At 37.0% G+C, this 18,021-nt stretch overlaps 1 protein-coding gene across 9 annotated transcripts in view; it reads right to left on the bottom strand.

The window, feature by feature from the left end:
* VRK1 (VRK serine/threonine kinase 1) overlaps positions 1 to 18,021 on the bottom strand; it is an 84,335-nt gene that overhangs the window by 50,542 nt on the left and 15,772 nt on the right. For 3 of the 9 annotated variants that reach the window (XM_058567661.1, XM_058567670.1, XM_058567663.1), the window contains one exon: positions 3,544 to 3,752. The exons of 3 other annotated variants lie outside the window; for them this stretch is intronic. In XM_058567661.1, coding sequence (XP_058423644.1) covers position 3,544 — 1 coding nt within the window. In that variant the 5' untranslated portion in view covers positions 3,545 to 3,752. Of the gene's footprint in view, positions 1 to 2,111; positions 2,130 to 3,543; positions 3,753 to 18,021 lie in introns of those variants that run through there. 3 more of the 9 variants (XM_058567669.1, XM_058567667.1, XM_058567660.1) reach the window with 3 other exon arrangements.

The following is an 18,021-nucleotide window of genomic DNA, read 5'->3' as shown; positions in this document are numbered from 1 at the left end:
TTAACACCATTTCCACCTCCTAACGAGTTAATAGATCCAGACATTGAGCACTGATAGCTACTAACATCAAAATGTGAGAGATATCTAGACATTATGTGCCTCCTAATAAAAGAACACACCACTACCCATGAAGTAATCTTGCCAAAAAAGAAAGAAAGAAAAAATAAACAGACCCTGAATCTGATCAAGCCTACCAATTCACAGAATATGAAGAGAACAGAACATGATAAACTATAGCACAGGAGTGCAATCAGCAAAATCCTAACTGTGGGAAACCCTACAGTACATATAACCCCATTTCTTCAACAAATAAAGGGAAAAAAGAAGAGATGTGGGAGAAGAAAACTAGATTTAAAAAGACTTAAAACAGGCCGGCCAGGTGGCATAGCGGTTAAGTTCGAGCGCTCTACTTTGGCAGCCCGGGGTTCGCAAGTTTGGATCCCGGGCATGCACTGATGCACCGCTTCTCAAGCCATGCTGTGGCGGCGTGCCATATAAAGTAGAAGAAGATGGGCATGGGCGTTACCCTGGGGCCAATCTTCCTCACAAAAAAAAAAAAAAAAAAGAAAGAGAGAGAAGGAAAAACAACATACCTGAAAGAAAACAAAATCAGGCAAATATAAACTATAATGCTTAGGGATGCACATTTGAGTGATAAAACTACAAAGAAAAGGAAATGATTACCATAAAAGATAGAAGTTACTCTGAGGAAGCGTAAGAAAGTTGTGATTAGGATGGGGCACATGGTGGGCAAAGTTCTATTTCTTAACGTTAAGTGGTGGTTATAAAAGCACCTTATAATTCATTAAGTCTATATTTGCTTGATAAGGTTTTCTGTATTATAAAATATTTTATGGTTTTAAACATTAAAAAATTACTGTTCCTATAATTAACAATCACCAAGGGATTAAAACTGGAAATCTTTTCATACTGCATGAGCTTGTCCAATCATACACCCACAAAAAAAAAAAAAAGAAAAAGGAAAAAGAAAAGACTCCTAAGTAAAATCTGTACTTCATTTCCTGTGAACTACTGGTAGCCTTCTGCTTTTTTATTTATACACACTTCTTATATATTCTATATTAAAGAAATTAGTTCTTTGTATTGTAAAGTCTTCCCAATTTATTTATCTTTTGATATTGTTTATTTTTAGCTTTTAGATTTTGTCATCCTTAGAAAGACCTTTCCCAATCAAATAATGTTTTTCAAATATCTCCCATATTTTAATTATTTTATGATTTCATATTTTGCTGGTAAAATTTTGATCTGTCTACACTTATATTGGTATAAGATATGAGGTAGGAATCCAGCTTTTTTCAAATGGTTATCCAGTCTTTTTTTTCCTCAGTCATTCATACACATTAGAGAGAGCCACAGTGCTCAAGGAACTTAAACATATACCAACCCAAGTAAACTAAGTACAAAAAAAGCTCAATGTTCAATAATGTTGCTCAACGTTATGTCCTAGATTACCAGCTTCTCTGTAAACAAACAACAAAAAAGAAAAATACATTTATTAATTAGTATTTGAAACTAACTTTGTGCTTGGGTTAAAACCTCACTCCCACTTACACCTGCTCCACATGAAAGTGAAGAAGTCATTGAAATATTCTCTGCTGCTCTAACAGAAAGAGGCTACTACAACACAAAATATTTCTTTAAAATGCCCTTAAATGAAGTTCCTTTTCTCCTGTGGCTTCTCATGGAAATAGATGTGGAGGCCTCCCTTCTGTCAGCCCCTACAATCTTAGGCCGGCCTTGGGCAACCAACAGCCATGTCAGTGCTCAAGGGCTGGCTTCTGCTGGGTGCAAGGGAGGCCGATGGCCATGGATTAATAAACAAACATTTGGTCAATAACTCATCTTTTAAAATGTTAAGAGACTTAAATAAATGTAGCTGGTACCATATACTGTACAGGGCCATTTAACATGATGCCCATTTCTAAAAAAAAAAACACTTGATAATGGTTATGATTCTTATAGTGTGCTGCTGGATTCTGTTTGCTAATATTTTATTTAGGAATAAAATTGATATTCATATATCAAGACTGGTCTGTAATCTTCTTTTTTTCTACTATATTTACCTGTTTTGATATCGATATTACACTCACTTCATAAAAAGACTTTAGAAGCTTTTCTTCTTTTACCAACTATGAAGAATTTAAACAGCATTTGAATGATCTGTTCCTTAAAGATTCTGAAGTCTTCAACTGTGAAAGCCTGACAAAACCAAGTGTTGGTAAGGATGTGGCACAAACGGACTTCTCATACACTGTACGTTGTGTCAACCATTTTGAAAATCTGTTTGGCAGTAGCTGCTAAGTGAGCCAACAATTCCTCTTCTATGTATATACCTAAGAGAAATGAAAACATGTCCACCAAGACATACAACAATAACAGCAGCTTTACTCAAAATAGCCAAACACTGGAAACCCGTTATGTCCATCAATAGGAATATGGATAAAATAAAATAGATGAAGCTCTCAAACACTATGTTGAGAAAAAGAAGCTAAACACAAGATGACATACTGTATGATTCCATTCACATGAAGTGTAATAATAAACAAAACCAATCCATGATGATAGAAGTCAAATAGCGGATACCATTTGGGGGAGGAAATGACTAGGAGTTGGAAGAGGAAGGTTTCTGGGGATCTGGCAATGTTCTATATCCCAATCTGGATGATATTTAAACTGTATGCTCACTTCACAAAAATTAAGTTGTATACTTGTGATTTATTTCACTGTTTTTTATTTATGCAAAATTAACACAGTAAATTACATAAATCATAAGTGTTTTAACAGTCAGAGTTCAGTCAGGAGATAAAAAATACCCAAGTAACTAAAAGAGGAAAATTTAATATAAAAAACTATGAATTTGTAAAAGGTGGCTGACTACTGAAAGAGGTAAAAGAGAACTTTCAGGAATGCAAGCAGAGCGAATGCAGGGAGCAGTTACTATCCACAAGTCGCAGGGAGAGCACACAAGGAAGGAACTCTTCACTGGACAGGCCATGGCTCCAGCCCACTGGCTAGCAGAGTTCTCTGGCGTGCCAGCGGGCTGAAGTTGGTCCACAGGAATCTACCCTCTGGGTTCTGGTGGGACCAAAAAGCTGCCTACTGGAGTACTAAAGAAAGTCAGGAGTAAGCAGGGCTGTCAGCCACCCCTTAAGAGAGAGGAAAAAACAAGCACACTGCACAGCCCACTGTGCCTTGCAGTGTCCCTCCCTCAACTTTACTGACAAAACCTAACACTGTGCTGGAAAGGAAAAACTGTTTCGAGTCCAGTTCAAGTATCACAAACAGAGCAAAGAAGGGTGCGTTTGGAGTTGAGAGGGAAGAAACTGGTAACCTGCACAGGGGTACACACAGACTGATAAATTTTTACATATACATATACACTTGAGCAACCACCACCCGGACTAAGATACAGAACATTTTCATCACACCATCAAGTTTCCTAGCGCCCTCTTCTGCCAACACCCATTCCTGTTCTTCTAAGCAAAGGCTTTTTGGTTGTGCCCCTCAGGGTGTGTGACTTACTTTGGAGAACACTATTCTGCCAGCTTTATCTGAGATCTGTGTCCCAGACCTGAAAGTGTCCCCTTTCAGGATCCTCCCATACCGCTATTTGACTTTCACTGCATTTGGCAGCCCCTCTTATTTTCTGGTTCAGGGTTATAGAAATCTCCTAGTTTCAGAGAATATAAAATCTGTGTTTCTCAATCTCATAGTTCCTTTTCAGGTGATTTCTGAAAAGAAAAGAGAATAATTTAAAACCAAAAGTCCCTGCTCAAAAACTGTATAAATAACATAACCACAAGCATTTGCCTCACTAAGTTAGTGAATTTTCTAAAGAACTTAGAACACTAATTTGAATTAAACAATTGCTTTAGTACATTATAGGTTTCCTCTAACAACGAAACCAATACCTACATTAAGGTTTCTTCTACAGAATACACTGGAGGACACAAACCTAGACCAAATTAAATCTTTCCGCATAATTTCTGCCCACTTAGACCAAAACAAATCCACTATTATGATAGCCAAACCAACAGACAGGTTTCAAAGAAACAAAGTTTATCACCACATAACCCATTACATAATCTGACCACTCCTTTTTCCCACTGATATTACAAGAAATTCAGATACAAGTGAAAAGCACATCAAAATGCAAATCAACACGGCCCTTTGTTGAAATCACTCACTGGTATATTTCATATTAGCATATTCACCAAAATTTAATTGTAAACAGAGTAATTATGGTACTAAAGTTATTAAATACACAAAGCAGGCTTGGAACTATACATATTCAAATAGAATTTCAGTGGCAGATCAAATTTTATATCTGAAACAATACCCTAATTAATAGTCAGCTCTGATGATAAAATGGTCCTGTTTTTCAGATAACATTCCAAAAAAAGTTCTGCTATGAATATTAAAATAAAGTTTTGTGAAGAGATTTTTAAAATTTCAATAGCTATATTTATCACAATATGGTACTGTAGTTAGACAACTGGCATTTATCAAGTCCTGGATTCAAATTTGGAATAATTTTTTTTAATCTTCTGCCAAAGAGAGAAAAGAGCTTGAATGAATCAAATAATGCCGCTTACACTTAATGAGCTCTAGGAATTCATCATACCCAAAGTGGGAAATTACAATGCTGTATAAAACTTGCTACACACTGGATGACTAGTCATAAATTTCCACTAAAATAGGTATGCACGTTAAGATCCTTTGAGGGGGTCATATATTTTTATGAAATTTTCTTTAATGTCATAAGCTTCTCTGATGTTTTTAAACTGCGCAGAGACACGTTGATTCAAGGATAACTTTGAACGAGCTGGACTGTTCCCCATTCCATTAACATGGTACCAACATACTCTTATCTCCACCCTTGGCAGTGTGAAGCTTTTTCTCACCCTCCCCCATCTACATTTACTGAAATCTTTTCCATACCCAAGATCTCTTTCTTCCTCAGTCAGATATGACCTCTGAAGTTTCAATACCGTTCTTACCTCTTATTGCATTTGATACATGTTCCCTGTAAGTTTATAAGCTCCCTGGGTACGAGAACTGTCTTACTCACAATACACTGCACTTGGTAGGAATGCAATAAATGTGGAAAATTAAATAGCAAAAAGGTTAAGTCTTTTTTTTCCTCAAGTGCCTGACATCTAACTTTACGCTTAATATACATCACCCAACTGCAGTGGATATGGCTACTCCTTTTAAAAGTCCAGCAAGTGAAATCTCTTCCCACACTCTACAATGACTATGCAAGCCCTGTTTATTCTCCTCAAAACTATAATTCTCCTTCCTCATTCATAATTGTCAATAGATGAGCTCATCTCCGAGTTTACAGAAAGAAACAGAAGCTTCAGGTAGGAATTCCTGTATCTTTCCAAGACTCAAACTACAAACTACCTGCACACACTTCAAGCCCAACTTTGCATCCATCCTATCTTCCTTCTCTCTGCTCACAATTTAGGGAAGCTATCCTCCTCAATCAAACATCAGGTCCCTCTCTGCCTTGTATCCACCCCCTCCAACCTCCTCAGGACTTAAACTTAATTAACCCTTCTCTCATATATTCAACATCTCCCTCAACTAGATCCTTCCCATCAGCTTATAAATATGTTTATGGCTCGTCCATTTTTTTAAAAAAAATGTTTTTTAACCACCTCCAGTATCATCCTTTCTTCTCCCTGTCAATGTCAAATGTCTTAATAATTGCACTTCCTAACATTTCCTTTCTCCTCACTCATCCACAACTCACTCCACCTGGACTCAACCTTCTTGCGTCCACTCTAACTACTCTTGCTAAGGTCACTAAATCCAAATGACACTTTGAATCATCTCCTTTGCCTGCTCGCCAGCACTCAACACTGTTGTTCATTCTTTCTTTCCTGAAACATTCTCTTCCTTTTGCTTTCACAATATAATACTATCCTGGATTTCATTCGACTGTTTAGGACACTCACAGTCTAGGTAATTTGGGAGATACAACAACGATTAACAGCTCATTCTTTCAAGGAGTTTGTTCCACTTTTTGATGTACAGTTTTCCACGATTGTATCATGTTAAAAAAGCAGACCACCTATACTTCCACTGCTTACACCAAAATATGAATTTTATTATATAAGAATACATTATATAAAAGAAAAACAAGCTGTTAAATAAAATTAAGAGTTTTAAAATTAAGATGTAAGCATATACTGAAAATATAACTGATTTGTTTATTCCTTTAAGCTAACAGATCTCAAGAAAAGAGTTTATGGCCTCAAAGAGGTATTTACACACCCATGTACATAGCAGCACTACTCACAGCCAAAAGGTGGAAGCAACCCAAGTGTCCATCCATGGATGCATGGATAAACAAAATGTGGTATACATATAACAATGCAATATTATCCAGCCTTAAAAAGAAAGGAAATTCTGACACATGCTACAACATGGATGAACCTTGAGGACATTATGTTAAGTGAAATAAGCCAGTCACAAAAAGACAAATATTGTATGACTTCACCTATATGAGGTATCCACAGTAGTCAAATTCATAGAGACAGAAAGTAGAACGGCTGCCAGGGGCTACGGGGAGGGAGAAGAGGGTAGTTGTTGTTTCATCTGTATAGTTCCAAATGTGCAAGATGAAAAGAGTTCTGGAGACTGCTTACACAACAACTTGAACGTACTTAACACTACCGAACTGTACGCTAAAAAACAGTTAAAATGGTAAATTTTACATTGTGCTTTTTCCTACAATTAAAAAAAGAGTTTATAAATGCAATAGGTAAAACATAGAAATTAATATAATTTCTACCAAATAATTATAATTTCTATAATTTTGAACCAAAATAATACCAATATATTCTTGGTGATTATGGAGTCACGCCCCCCACCAAACACACACACAATTGGAAAAGCATTACAACAGTATTATTTCAAAGGTTGTTCTTATAGATACCAATTACATAAATCTACCAGTCACCACAGCAGTAAAGGTTATCTGTGAATTTCTGAAGAAGAGTAATGGTGTGTTCACTCATTCACTCACTCAAGTATTTACTGATAATCTGCATGTGCCAAGCAAGCACTGCTCTGGACACTTGCTATATACTTCAAGGAACAAAACAAAGGTCCTGTCCTTTGACACATTCTAGCAGCAAGAGCCTGATAATAAAAACAAACATAATAAGTGAATTACCTAATATTTTAGAGAATGTAAGTGCTATGTTTAAAAAAATCATAAAGTAAAGCCGGTCCATAGGGCTGGAGGACAGGGAGTGCAAGGTGGCAGGGGCGGGCTTGCTGTATCAACAGAGCAGTCCCGGCCGGCCTCTTGGGGAAGTAAGATCCGAGCGGACTTGGAGGAGGTGAGGAAGCTGACCCTGTGACTATCTGGGGCAGACATTCTAGGCAGAGGGGTGAGTAGCGTAAAGATCCTAAGGTAGGAGCACGCCAGGCAACAAAGAAGAGGAAGGATGCCAGTGTGGCTGGAGTGAGTGAGCAAGGGGGAAGCAAGAGGAGAAGTCAGAGAGCAGACACGGGAGCGAGAGATCAAGCAGAGCCCTGAAGGTCACTGTAAGGACCCTGACTTGAGCAAAAGCGTAAACACACTTCTACAAGGTTTCAGAACGTGTATTATACTTGCATGTTAATTCAGAATACTGCAACCAAAATAAAAATCATACTCTGAATACCTGAGCCAAGGAAAACTCTCCCATTGACCAATTTCTCACCAAAGTTTTTACATTTTTTTATATTTCTTGATAACATATATTATTCCATTCCCAAAATCCATTTCATCTACAGACTGAGCCATATAAACTTGATACAAATCCAAAATTTTAAGTGCCTTTGTCACTAAAGTCACCTCAAAGTAGGAATGGGTTTAGAATGGATCAAATTCTATTCCTAAAAAGGAGATGATATGATTAGGCCCTATTCTCCCGTTAACTTAAATATAAGTAATTTGGTAGTGCTATTAGAGTGAATGGTTTGCAACTTTCTGACAGGAAATAGAAAAACTTTTACCATGCTATACCCCCTTTTAAGATAAAAATAATACTAAGTCCCATGGAATTCTGTATTATTACAATATAGTACCTGCTTCATTAATTCATTTGTTCAATAAATATCTATTGAGCACATACTCTGTGTCAGGAACTGTTCCAGAAGACGGGAATAAAGCAGTGACAAAGCAGACAAAAATCCCTGCCCTCGTTGGACTTATATTTTATTTAGGAGAGACCGATAATTTTTTAAAAATTAAAACATGTGCTATGTCCAATGCTAAAAAGTGCTATGGAAAAAAAATAAATAAAGCAGGGACAGCAAGTTCGGGGGAAGGGAGGAGTGTAGGGGGGTGAAATTTAAAAGACGATCTGGTAAAGCCTCACAACAAAGTGACATTTAAGCAAAGACCTGAAAAAAAAGTGAGGGAAGCTAGCCATGTTGTTACCTAGAGGAAGAGCACCCCACACTGAGGGAGCAGTAAGCACAAAGGCCTTATGGCAAGAGCACGCCCAGCTTGTTCTAGAAGCAGCAAAGAGGCTGGTGCAGCTGGCAGAGAATTAGCCAAGGGAGGGCACTGGCTGATGTCAGAGATGTAAAAGGGGACAGCGCAGCAATCACTCCAACACCCAGGCCACTGTAAGGGCAGCGACTCTACCTCTAGGTGAGAGGGGAAATCATGGGAAGCTTTTGAGCAGAGGAGTGGCATGCTCTGACTTAACGTTTTCAAAGGATCACTCTGGTTGATGCATCAAACAGACTGGAAGGGGACAAGGCAGAAACAGCCACCAGTTGTCACAATGGTGTTGCTATTGGAATTACCAATGACTACATTAATCCTCACTGAGTAAAGATAATGTCAATTTTTTAAAAACCGCACTGACTTTTAGCCACTAAACAGAGGGGTGCAAAACAACCTAAGAGTTTTTCTTTTAATTTTTTAACTTTACACAAGCTTCCTCCCCTCAAAAAACAAGTCTTCAGTGCCAAGTAGAAACAATTGATATTAGTGACAGATGGTCTATGAAACATGTTATTTATCTCTTACTCTAGATTTTATAAGCTCTATCTTTATGGCAATTTAGTTCACCATGAAATTAAACACTTGAACTCATTTATCCCAAAGGCATTTATAAAACACCTCCAAAACAGGTGCCAGAAAAACTGTGCTGGGGGCTGGAAATAAAAACATGAATAAAATACAACCTTTGGCCTTATGAAGCTGCACTTAGCTTCATGCAGAAACACCATCGCACAGTTATGATTTAATATTATACCATCAGCTTCAAACAAGGATCAATAACAAGCCCTCCAGGTAAAGAATGTTTCTGAATCCTTTGATGAAACTATTTATTAAAGACAGTGAGCAGCTACTAGACATCTACAAAATCAAATTCCGTTACTTTCATGGTGGGAAAAGAGTGTCTCTTTCAGTGATGCAAGTTTTTAAGATATTAAGAGCTAGGAAACTACTGTTTCTTCTTTTTCAATGAATGCCAGAAGTTAGGAGCAAAATTATAATCTCAATTACATACTACCCATCGTCTGAGGCAGTAATTCTTCATCTTGGCTATACTTCATAATTACCAGTGGAACTTTGAAACAATAAAGCCCCACTCCACAAGAGCCCCAGCGTCTGTGTATTTTAACGCTGCACAGGGGCTATGATGCACAGAACAGACCACCAATCTAGATATTCTGGTACATCTTCTTTCCTTCATTAAGTCATTCATTCTCAATGTAATGGCTCTATTACATAAAACGCTACTGTATTAGAGGATTTTAATAAAAGCCCCCTCCAGTTTATTTTAGAAGTTGGGTAAAAAATATAAATTAGTGAATGAATGATCCAAGAGGAGCCCCCAAAATTGCCCTTTTCCCATTCCATCATTCCCAAGGCCAAAATCACTCATTTGTATTTCAAATTTATTTGGGATTAAGAAGTAATTACATATTTTGGTGTAAATGGCTTCCTGCCAAAGTACAGTAAGTCAAAGAATAAAATCAAACACGAGATAATCGGTCAACAAAGAACTTCATCACCTCTTTTGCTAAATTACATCAGAAACAATTTGAAAGCAATACATCTAAAGACAATTCTCTTACAAATGAGGCAGCTAATCAGAAGTTGATTACTGCATCTGATTACTGCTAAGAAATCATCTGAAAAACAAAATACAAAATCTTGAGTTTATATAGCCACCTCCCAACAATACAGAGGGTCTTCGTACATTTACTTCATTTTGTCCCCACAAATTCTGCTGTTGAGACAGAACTGTAAGGATATCCATAGGAATAAAAGTATAGTTATCATCTATACCATTTAACATAAAAACCTGAGACACAGGTTAACCGTGAGCTCCTTTTAGAGGCATCCAATCAGTCCCCTGGTTTAACTCAGAGAACCACGCATATCAACAAAAGTATGAAAAACATTCGTGGCTATATGGTACCTTTAGCAACATTAACAAACCAAGAGTCAAATATAACACAACAAACCATGAGAATATGGAAGTGAACCTCCAGAGATAATGATCCTATAAATTACTAGGTTTATTCCCAAAAAACATTAAGCTAAACTGAAACTGTGCTACAATCTTTAGAAGCAACTGTCACACTAGTCATGTTTTCACACCTAAGCTGGAAAGAACTAGGTGAAGACTCATGCTTCTAACTCTTTTGAAAAAGAAAGTGGGTATCTTCAGAGAAGAAATATTCCTTCCTAATTAGAATTTTTTTACTTGTATTAGAAAAGTGATTAACATTAGCTTATAAAATTTTGTGGTATAGTGAATAAAATGTTTAAAATACAGTATCAAATGTACTTCTTCAACTTTTATTTCCTTTAAATGATTTCTAAAAGTTCTAAAAGAGGAACAGTAACTGCAGAATTAATTTCCAACTGAGAACACACAGTATGGCACAATTCTAAGCACAAGCCCAAGATACCTCACTTCCCCCCAAAAAGGAACAATTCCGTGAAGTCTCTGCTGCGCACTTCTCTTTCTGATTTTTTTTTTCTTTGTGAGGAAGATTAGCCCTGAGCTAACATCTGTTGCCAATCCTCCTCTTTCTGCTGAAGATGGAGCTGTGCCCATCTTCCTCCACTTTATATGTGGGATGCCTGCCACAGCATGGCTTGATAAGCGGTGCGTAGGTCCACGCCCAGGATGCAAACCTGCGAACCCAGGGCCACCGAAGCGGAGGGCGCAAACTTAACCACTACGCCACCAGGCAGCCCCCTCTCTTTCTCACTTTTGATGTAGTGATTAGAAGATCCATCCATGGAGTCCTAACAGGTTTTGAGGCACCAATCATGAAGAAGACATGACAGTAATGTTCATGCATCTATTCCTACAGGGAGTAGAAACCAGAAACTTCCTGCTCTGCCTATGCAAAGGCATCAAACCTAAGAGAGGAGCAAGCCTGAATATGCCGACTTCAAAGAGACGTGACACCTGGCTCCTTGACCCACAAGCCCTACAAAAAGAGCTAAACAGAATGCTTCTTTATGTAAAACAAACACTGAAACTTCTCTAAAATCAGAAATTTTGAACTATACTGTTAATATTTTTATATAACATTTAGTATAGTATTTTGACAATTTTGTAAATGATAGATTTCCCATTAGTTGTCCTTTTTTGGGAGGCAAAATTAACTACCAAACTTTGTTTACAGTTAATTCTCCGGGTGCTCACTATTAAATCTACACAGAATAGGTACTGAACAACATTTTTCCTTAACTATTCTTGCAGCAGGGCTCAAAGGGAGAACATTTCTATATACTGTAAAAGGAAATTAAGATGACCAAATACTCAAAGTGTATCAGAAGCATACTATAGTCACTAAAATTCTTCAAGAAAACATAAAAGAACTTTTTAGAATCTCAGAGAAAAGAAGATTGTTCTAAGCAAAACACAAAACAAAACACTCAAACCATAAAGAAAATTGATAAATTTGACAAAATAAAAATTCTCCACAGGTTAAAAAATATCATAAGCAAACTCAAAAGACAAATGAGAAAATCTACAAAACATGACAAAAGGTTAATTTTCCTAGTATTTAAAGAATCATTTAAATTATAAGAAAAAAAGACAAAAGCTCAACAGAAAAATGAAAAGTGACATGGAGAGGAAAATTCATAGAAAAAGAAATACAAATGGCTTAAAAAAAACTTGTTATTAGGGGAATTTTCAAATACATACAAAGTGGAGAAGTGATATAATGAACTCCTATGTACACATCACCCACTTGCACCAATTATCACCACGTTGCCAATTTGTTTCCTCTGTGTATCCAATCCACTAGCCCCACCCAAGATCATTTTAAAGCAAACCCCAAACACCACATCATTTCATATTTAAAATATAGTCATTATATATCATTGTCACACCTAAGAAAATTAACAATAATTCCTTAATATCACCTAATAATTGTCTCAAAAAAAAAAATCTTCTTATAGTTGACTTTTTAGTCACTGCATTTGGCTGATGGGTCTTTAATCTCTTTAACAGACAAGTGTCACCTCCCTCCTTTATTTTTTTCTTTCCCCTTGTCATTTGCCCTGTAAAATTTCCCACATTTTGGATTTTGCTGATTATGTCCTAATATTGTCACTTAACCTGTTCTCCCATATTTTTTGTTATTGTTGTTGCTCAAACTGTCCTACCTCTGGTGTCAATGCCCTTCAACAAAAGAACACCAGGGGGCCGGCCCTGTGGCATAGTGGTTAAGTGTGCGCGCTCCACTACTGGCAGCCTGGGTTCGGATCCCGAGCATGCACTGATGCACCGCCTGTCAGGCCATGCTGTGGCGGCGTCCCATATAAAGTGGAGGAAGACGGGCACAGATGTTAGCCCAGGGCCCCTCTTTCTCAGCAAAAAAACAAGAGGATTGGCATGGATGTTAGCTCAGGGCTGATCTTCCTCACACAAAAAAAAGACCACCAGGAACACACCTGTAGTTAAGCTGGGAGAAGACACACCATGGGGAACAGTTGGGCGTCTCAGTAAGACTCTTAGTAACCTTAGTAACCTCAGTAAGATTCTAAAGAATCTATTATAGGACTTGGGCTTTGATTGGGTAATTTGGGGGAGGCTCTAGGGAAGCAGGAGTTTCTCTAAATTGTATGCTCTCAGAAATCGGGGTAATTCTATGATTGGGTATCTCAATAAATCTTATCTAAGGGAGGGGAGACTAGAACAAAGAAAAAGCTGTAATTGGTAAAGAAGCTGCAGTCACTCATTTTGGCCAAGTATTTTGCAGGTGGCACAGTGACCTTGGTTTTGTTTGTGCTTCGTCTCACTTCATCATGATCTCAGAGAAACCTTGTCTGAGGTATTCTGTGAGACTGCTTACATATAACTGGAGAACTCCGAGTGCCAGGCCAGCTTCTGAGAGCCAGGGCTGCTCCTTTCTTTTCTTCTGCACTAGGCAATGGAAGTCCTTCAAGTTGGCCACTGTGTCTTCCTGACACGACCTAATAGTCTTGGGTATTTTCCTCGCTTTCTAGGACAAAATGTCCTAGGTTCCTCATGCAAGTTTTCCCATACCAAATCCAAAATCAATCACTTCGACAAAGGGCCTGTCTCCTTTCAGTGGAAAATGATATTTACAGACCAAAATCTGGGCACTAGGATAGTCACTGCTCCCAGGTTATCATTATTTCTAGGTCTTTTGAGTGGACAGAGCTACAAGAATTCTTTTCAAAGAGAAAATATATCATGAGTTTATATTAATATTTCCTGTTTAAATTTAGGATTTTTCTTAACTTGATTTTATATTTCTCTTTTCTCTTTCATTAAAAATCTTGGTTCCTAATAACATTAACCTAAATATTTAACTGATATATATTTTTTCTCTTTAAATTTTTAGAATTTTGTAAAATATTTACATTTCCAAAGCCAAACAATGCAAAAACACAAAACCTGGGAGAAGAGAGTAATAGTAATTGAGCTTTACAATGGAATCAAATTTAAGTTGTTATCCATTTAAAATAGACTGTTATACATATAAGTTGTTATATGTAAGCCTCATGGTAACCACAAAGCAAAAACCTCTAGTAAAAACACAAAAGATAAAGAGAAAGGGATATAAGCATACCACTACAGAAAGTCATAAAACCACAAAGGAAGGGAGCAAGAGAAGAAGCAAGGAATAGAGAGGAACTACAAAAACAGTCAGAAAGCAATTAATGAAATGGCAATAAGCACATACTTATCAATAATCACCTTAAATGTAAATGGACTAAATTCTCCAATCAAAAGACATAGAGTGGCTGAATGGATTAAAAAACATGACCCATCTACAAGAGACTCACTTTAGAAGTAAGGACACACACAGACTGAAAATGAAAGGATAGAAAAAGATATTCCATGTAATGGAAACCAACAGAAAGCTGGACTGGCTATATTTATATCAGACAAAATAGTCTTTAAAACAAAGACTGTACTAAGAGACAAAGAAGGGCATTACATAATGAAAAAGGGGTCAATCCAACAAGAAGATATAACATTTGTAAATATTTATGCCCCCAACATAGGAGCACCTAAATAGATAAAGCAAATATTAACAGACTTAAAAGGAGAAACAGCAATACAATAATAGTAGGGGACTTGAATATTCCACTTATATCAATGGATAGATCATCCAGACAGAAAAATCAATAAGGAAACATTGGCCTTAAATGAAACATTAGAGAAGATGGACTTAGATATTTACAGAACATTCCATCCAAAAGCAACAGAATACACATTCTTCTCAAGTGCACATGGAACATTTTCCAAGACAGATCATATGTTAGGCCAGAAAACAAGCCTTAAGAAATTTAAGAGGACTGAAATCACACCAAGCATCTTTTCCAACCTTTTCCACTGGTATGAAACCAGAAATTAATTACATGAAGCAAACTGGAAAATTCACAAATATGTGGAGATTAAACAACATACTACTGAACAACCAATGGGTCAAAGAAGAAATCAAAAGAGAAATCAAAAAATATCTTGAGACAAATGAAAATGGAAACGTAACATAACAAAATTTATGGATGCAGCAAAAGCAGTTCTAAGAGGGGAGTTCATAGCTATAAATGCCTACTTCACGAAACAAGAAAGGTCTCAAATAAACAACCTAACTTTATACCTCAAGGAATTAGGAAAGAAAGAACAAAGCCCAAAGTTAGTAGAAGAAAGGAAATAACAAAGATTAGAGCAGAAATAAATGAAATAAAGAATAAAAAGACAAGAGAAAAGAGCAATGAAAGTAAGAACTGGTTCTTTTAAAAGATAAACAAAATTGACAAACTTTCAACTAGACTCACCAAGAAAAAAAGAGGACTCAAATAAATAAAATCAGAAATGAAAGAGGAAACGTTACAACTGATACCACAGAAATACAAAGGATCACAAGAGACTACTAGGAACAAGTACACACAAACAAATTGGAGAGCCCAGAAGAAATGGATAAATTCCTAGAAACATACAACCTACTAAGACTGAATTATGATGAAATAGCAAATGTGAACAGATGGATTACTAGCAAAAGAATGAATCAGTAATCAAAAACCTCCCAACAAATAAAAGTCTAGGACTAGATGGCCTCACTGGTGATTTCTAACAAACATTCAAAGAAGAACTAAAACCAGTCCTTCTCAAACTCCTCCAAAAAACAGAAGAGGAGGGAACTCTTCCAAACTCATTTTATAAGGCCAGCATTACCCTGATACCAAAAACAGACAAGGATGTGACAAGAAAAGAAAATTACAGGGTAATATCTCTGATAAACATAGATGCAAAAATCCTCAACAAAATATTAGCAAATCAAATCCAACAATACATTAAAGAGAGCATACACCATGATCAAGTGAGATTTATTCCAGGGATGCAAGGATGGTTCAACATCCATAAATCAGTCAATGAGATACACCACATTAACACAATGAAGGATAAAAAGCATATGATCATCTCAGTAGATGCAGGAAAAGCATTTGACAAAACTCAACATCCATTTATGATAAAAACTCTCAATAAAGCAAGTATAGAGGGAATGTACCTGAACATAATAAAGGCCAAATATGACAAGTGCACAGCTATCATCACACTCAAGGGTGAAAAGCTGAAAACTTTCCCTCTAAAATCAGGAACAAGACAAGGATGCCCACTCTCGCCACTTTTATTCAACACAGTACTGGAAGTCCTAGTCAGAGCAATTGGGCAAGAAAAATAAATAAAAGGCATCCAAATTGGAAAGGAAGAAGTAAAACTGTCACTATTTGCAGATAACATGATATTATATGTAGAAAACCCTAAGGACTCCATCAAAAACTGTTAGAACTAATAAGTCCAGTAAAGTTGCAAGATACAAAATCAATACACAAAAACCTGTTGCATTTTTATACACTAATAATGAACTATCAGAAAGAGAACTTAAGAAAACAATCCCATTTACAACTGCATCAAAAAGAATAAAATACTGGAATAAATTTAACCAAGGAGATGAAAGACCTGTAAATTGGAAACTACGTGACATTAATGAAAGAAACTGAAGAAACAAATAAATGGAAAGACATTCTGAGCTCATGGATTGAAAGAACTAATATTGTTAAAATGTCCATACTACCCAAAGTAATATACAGATTCAATGCATCCTATCAAAATTCTAATGGCATTTTTCACAGAAATAGAACAAATGATCTTAAAATTTATATGGAATCACAAAAGACCCCAAAGACCCAAAGCAATCTTGAGAAAGAACAAAGCTGGAGGCATCATGCTCCCTGATTTCAAACTATATACAAAGCTATAGTCATTAAAACAGTATGGTACTGGCATAAAAACAGACACATAGATCAATGGAAGAGAACAGAGAGCCCAGAAATAAACACACACATATATAGTCAATTAATTTACAACAAAGGAGCCAAGAATATACAATTTGGAAAGGACAGTATCTTCAATAAGTGGTGCTCGGAAAACTGTACAGCCACGTGCAAAAGAATGAAACTGGGGGCCAGCCCAGCGGTGTAGTGGTTAAATTTAGTGCACTCCACTTCGGCAGCCCGGGTTCCCGGTTCGGATCCCAGGTGCAGACCTACACCACTCGTCAAGCCATGCTGTGGTGGCAACCCACACACAAAATGGAGGAAGATGGGCACAGATGTTAGCTCAGGGCCAATCTTCCTCACCAAAAAAGAAAAAAGAATGAAACTGGACCACTATCTTACACCATACACCAAAATTAACTCAAAATGGATTAAAAACTTGAATGTTAAGACCTGAAACCATAAAACTCCTAGAAGACAACACAGGCAGTAAGCTCCTTGACATAGGTCATGGCGATGATTTTTTAATCTGACACCAAAAACAAAAGGAACCAAAGCAAAAATAAGTAGCACTACATCAAACTAAAAAGCTTCTGCCCAGCAAAGAAAACCATCAACAAAACGAAAAGGCAACCTACTGAATGGGAGAAAATATTTGCAAATCATATATCTGATAAGGGGCTAATATGCAAAATATATAAAGAACTCAACTAACTCAACAGCAAAAAAAACAAACAATCCAATTAAAAAATGGGCAGAAGATCTGAATAGACATTTTTCCAAAGAAGACACACAGATGGCCAACAGGTACATGAAAAGATGCTCAACATCACTAATCATCAGAGAAATGCAAATCAAAACCACAACAAGCTATCACCTCACACCTGTTAGAATGGCTATTATCAAAAAGACTAGAAATAACAAGTGTTGGTGAGGATGTGGTGAAAAGGGAACCCTTGTGCACTGGTGGTGGCAATATAAATTGGTGCAGTTACTACGGAAAACAGTATGGAAGTTCTTCAAAAAATTAAAAATAGAGGGGCCAGCCCAGTGGCATAGCAGTTAAGTTCGCAAGCTCCACTTCGGCAGCCCAGGGTTCGCAGGTTCAGATCCCAGGTGTGGACCTACCTACCGCTTATCAAGCCATGCTGTGGCGGCATTACAATGAAGTAGAGGAACATGGG

Source organism: Diceros bicornis, chromosome 24 (genome assembly GCF_020826845.1).
Source record: "Diceros bicornis minor isolate mBicDic1 chromosome 24, mDicBic1.mat.cur, whole genome shotgun sequence".
Classification (NCBI taxonomy): domain Eukaryota; kingdom Metazoa; phylum Chordata; class Mammalia; order Perissodactyla; family Rhinocerotidae; genus Diceros; species Diceros bicornis.
This window is presented reverse-complemented; position numbering and strand designations above follow the sequence as displayed.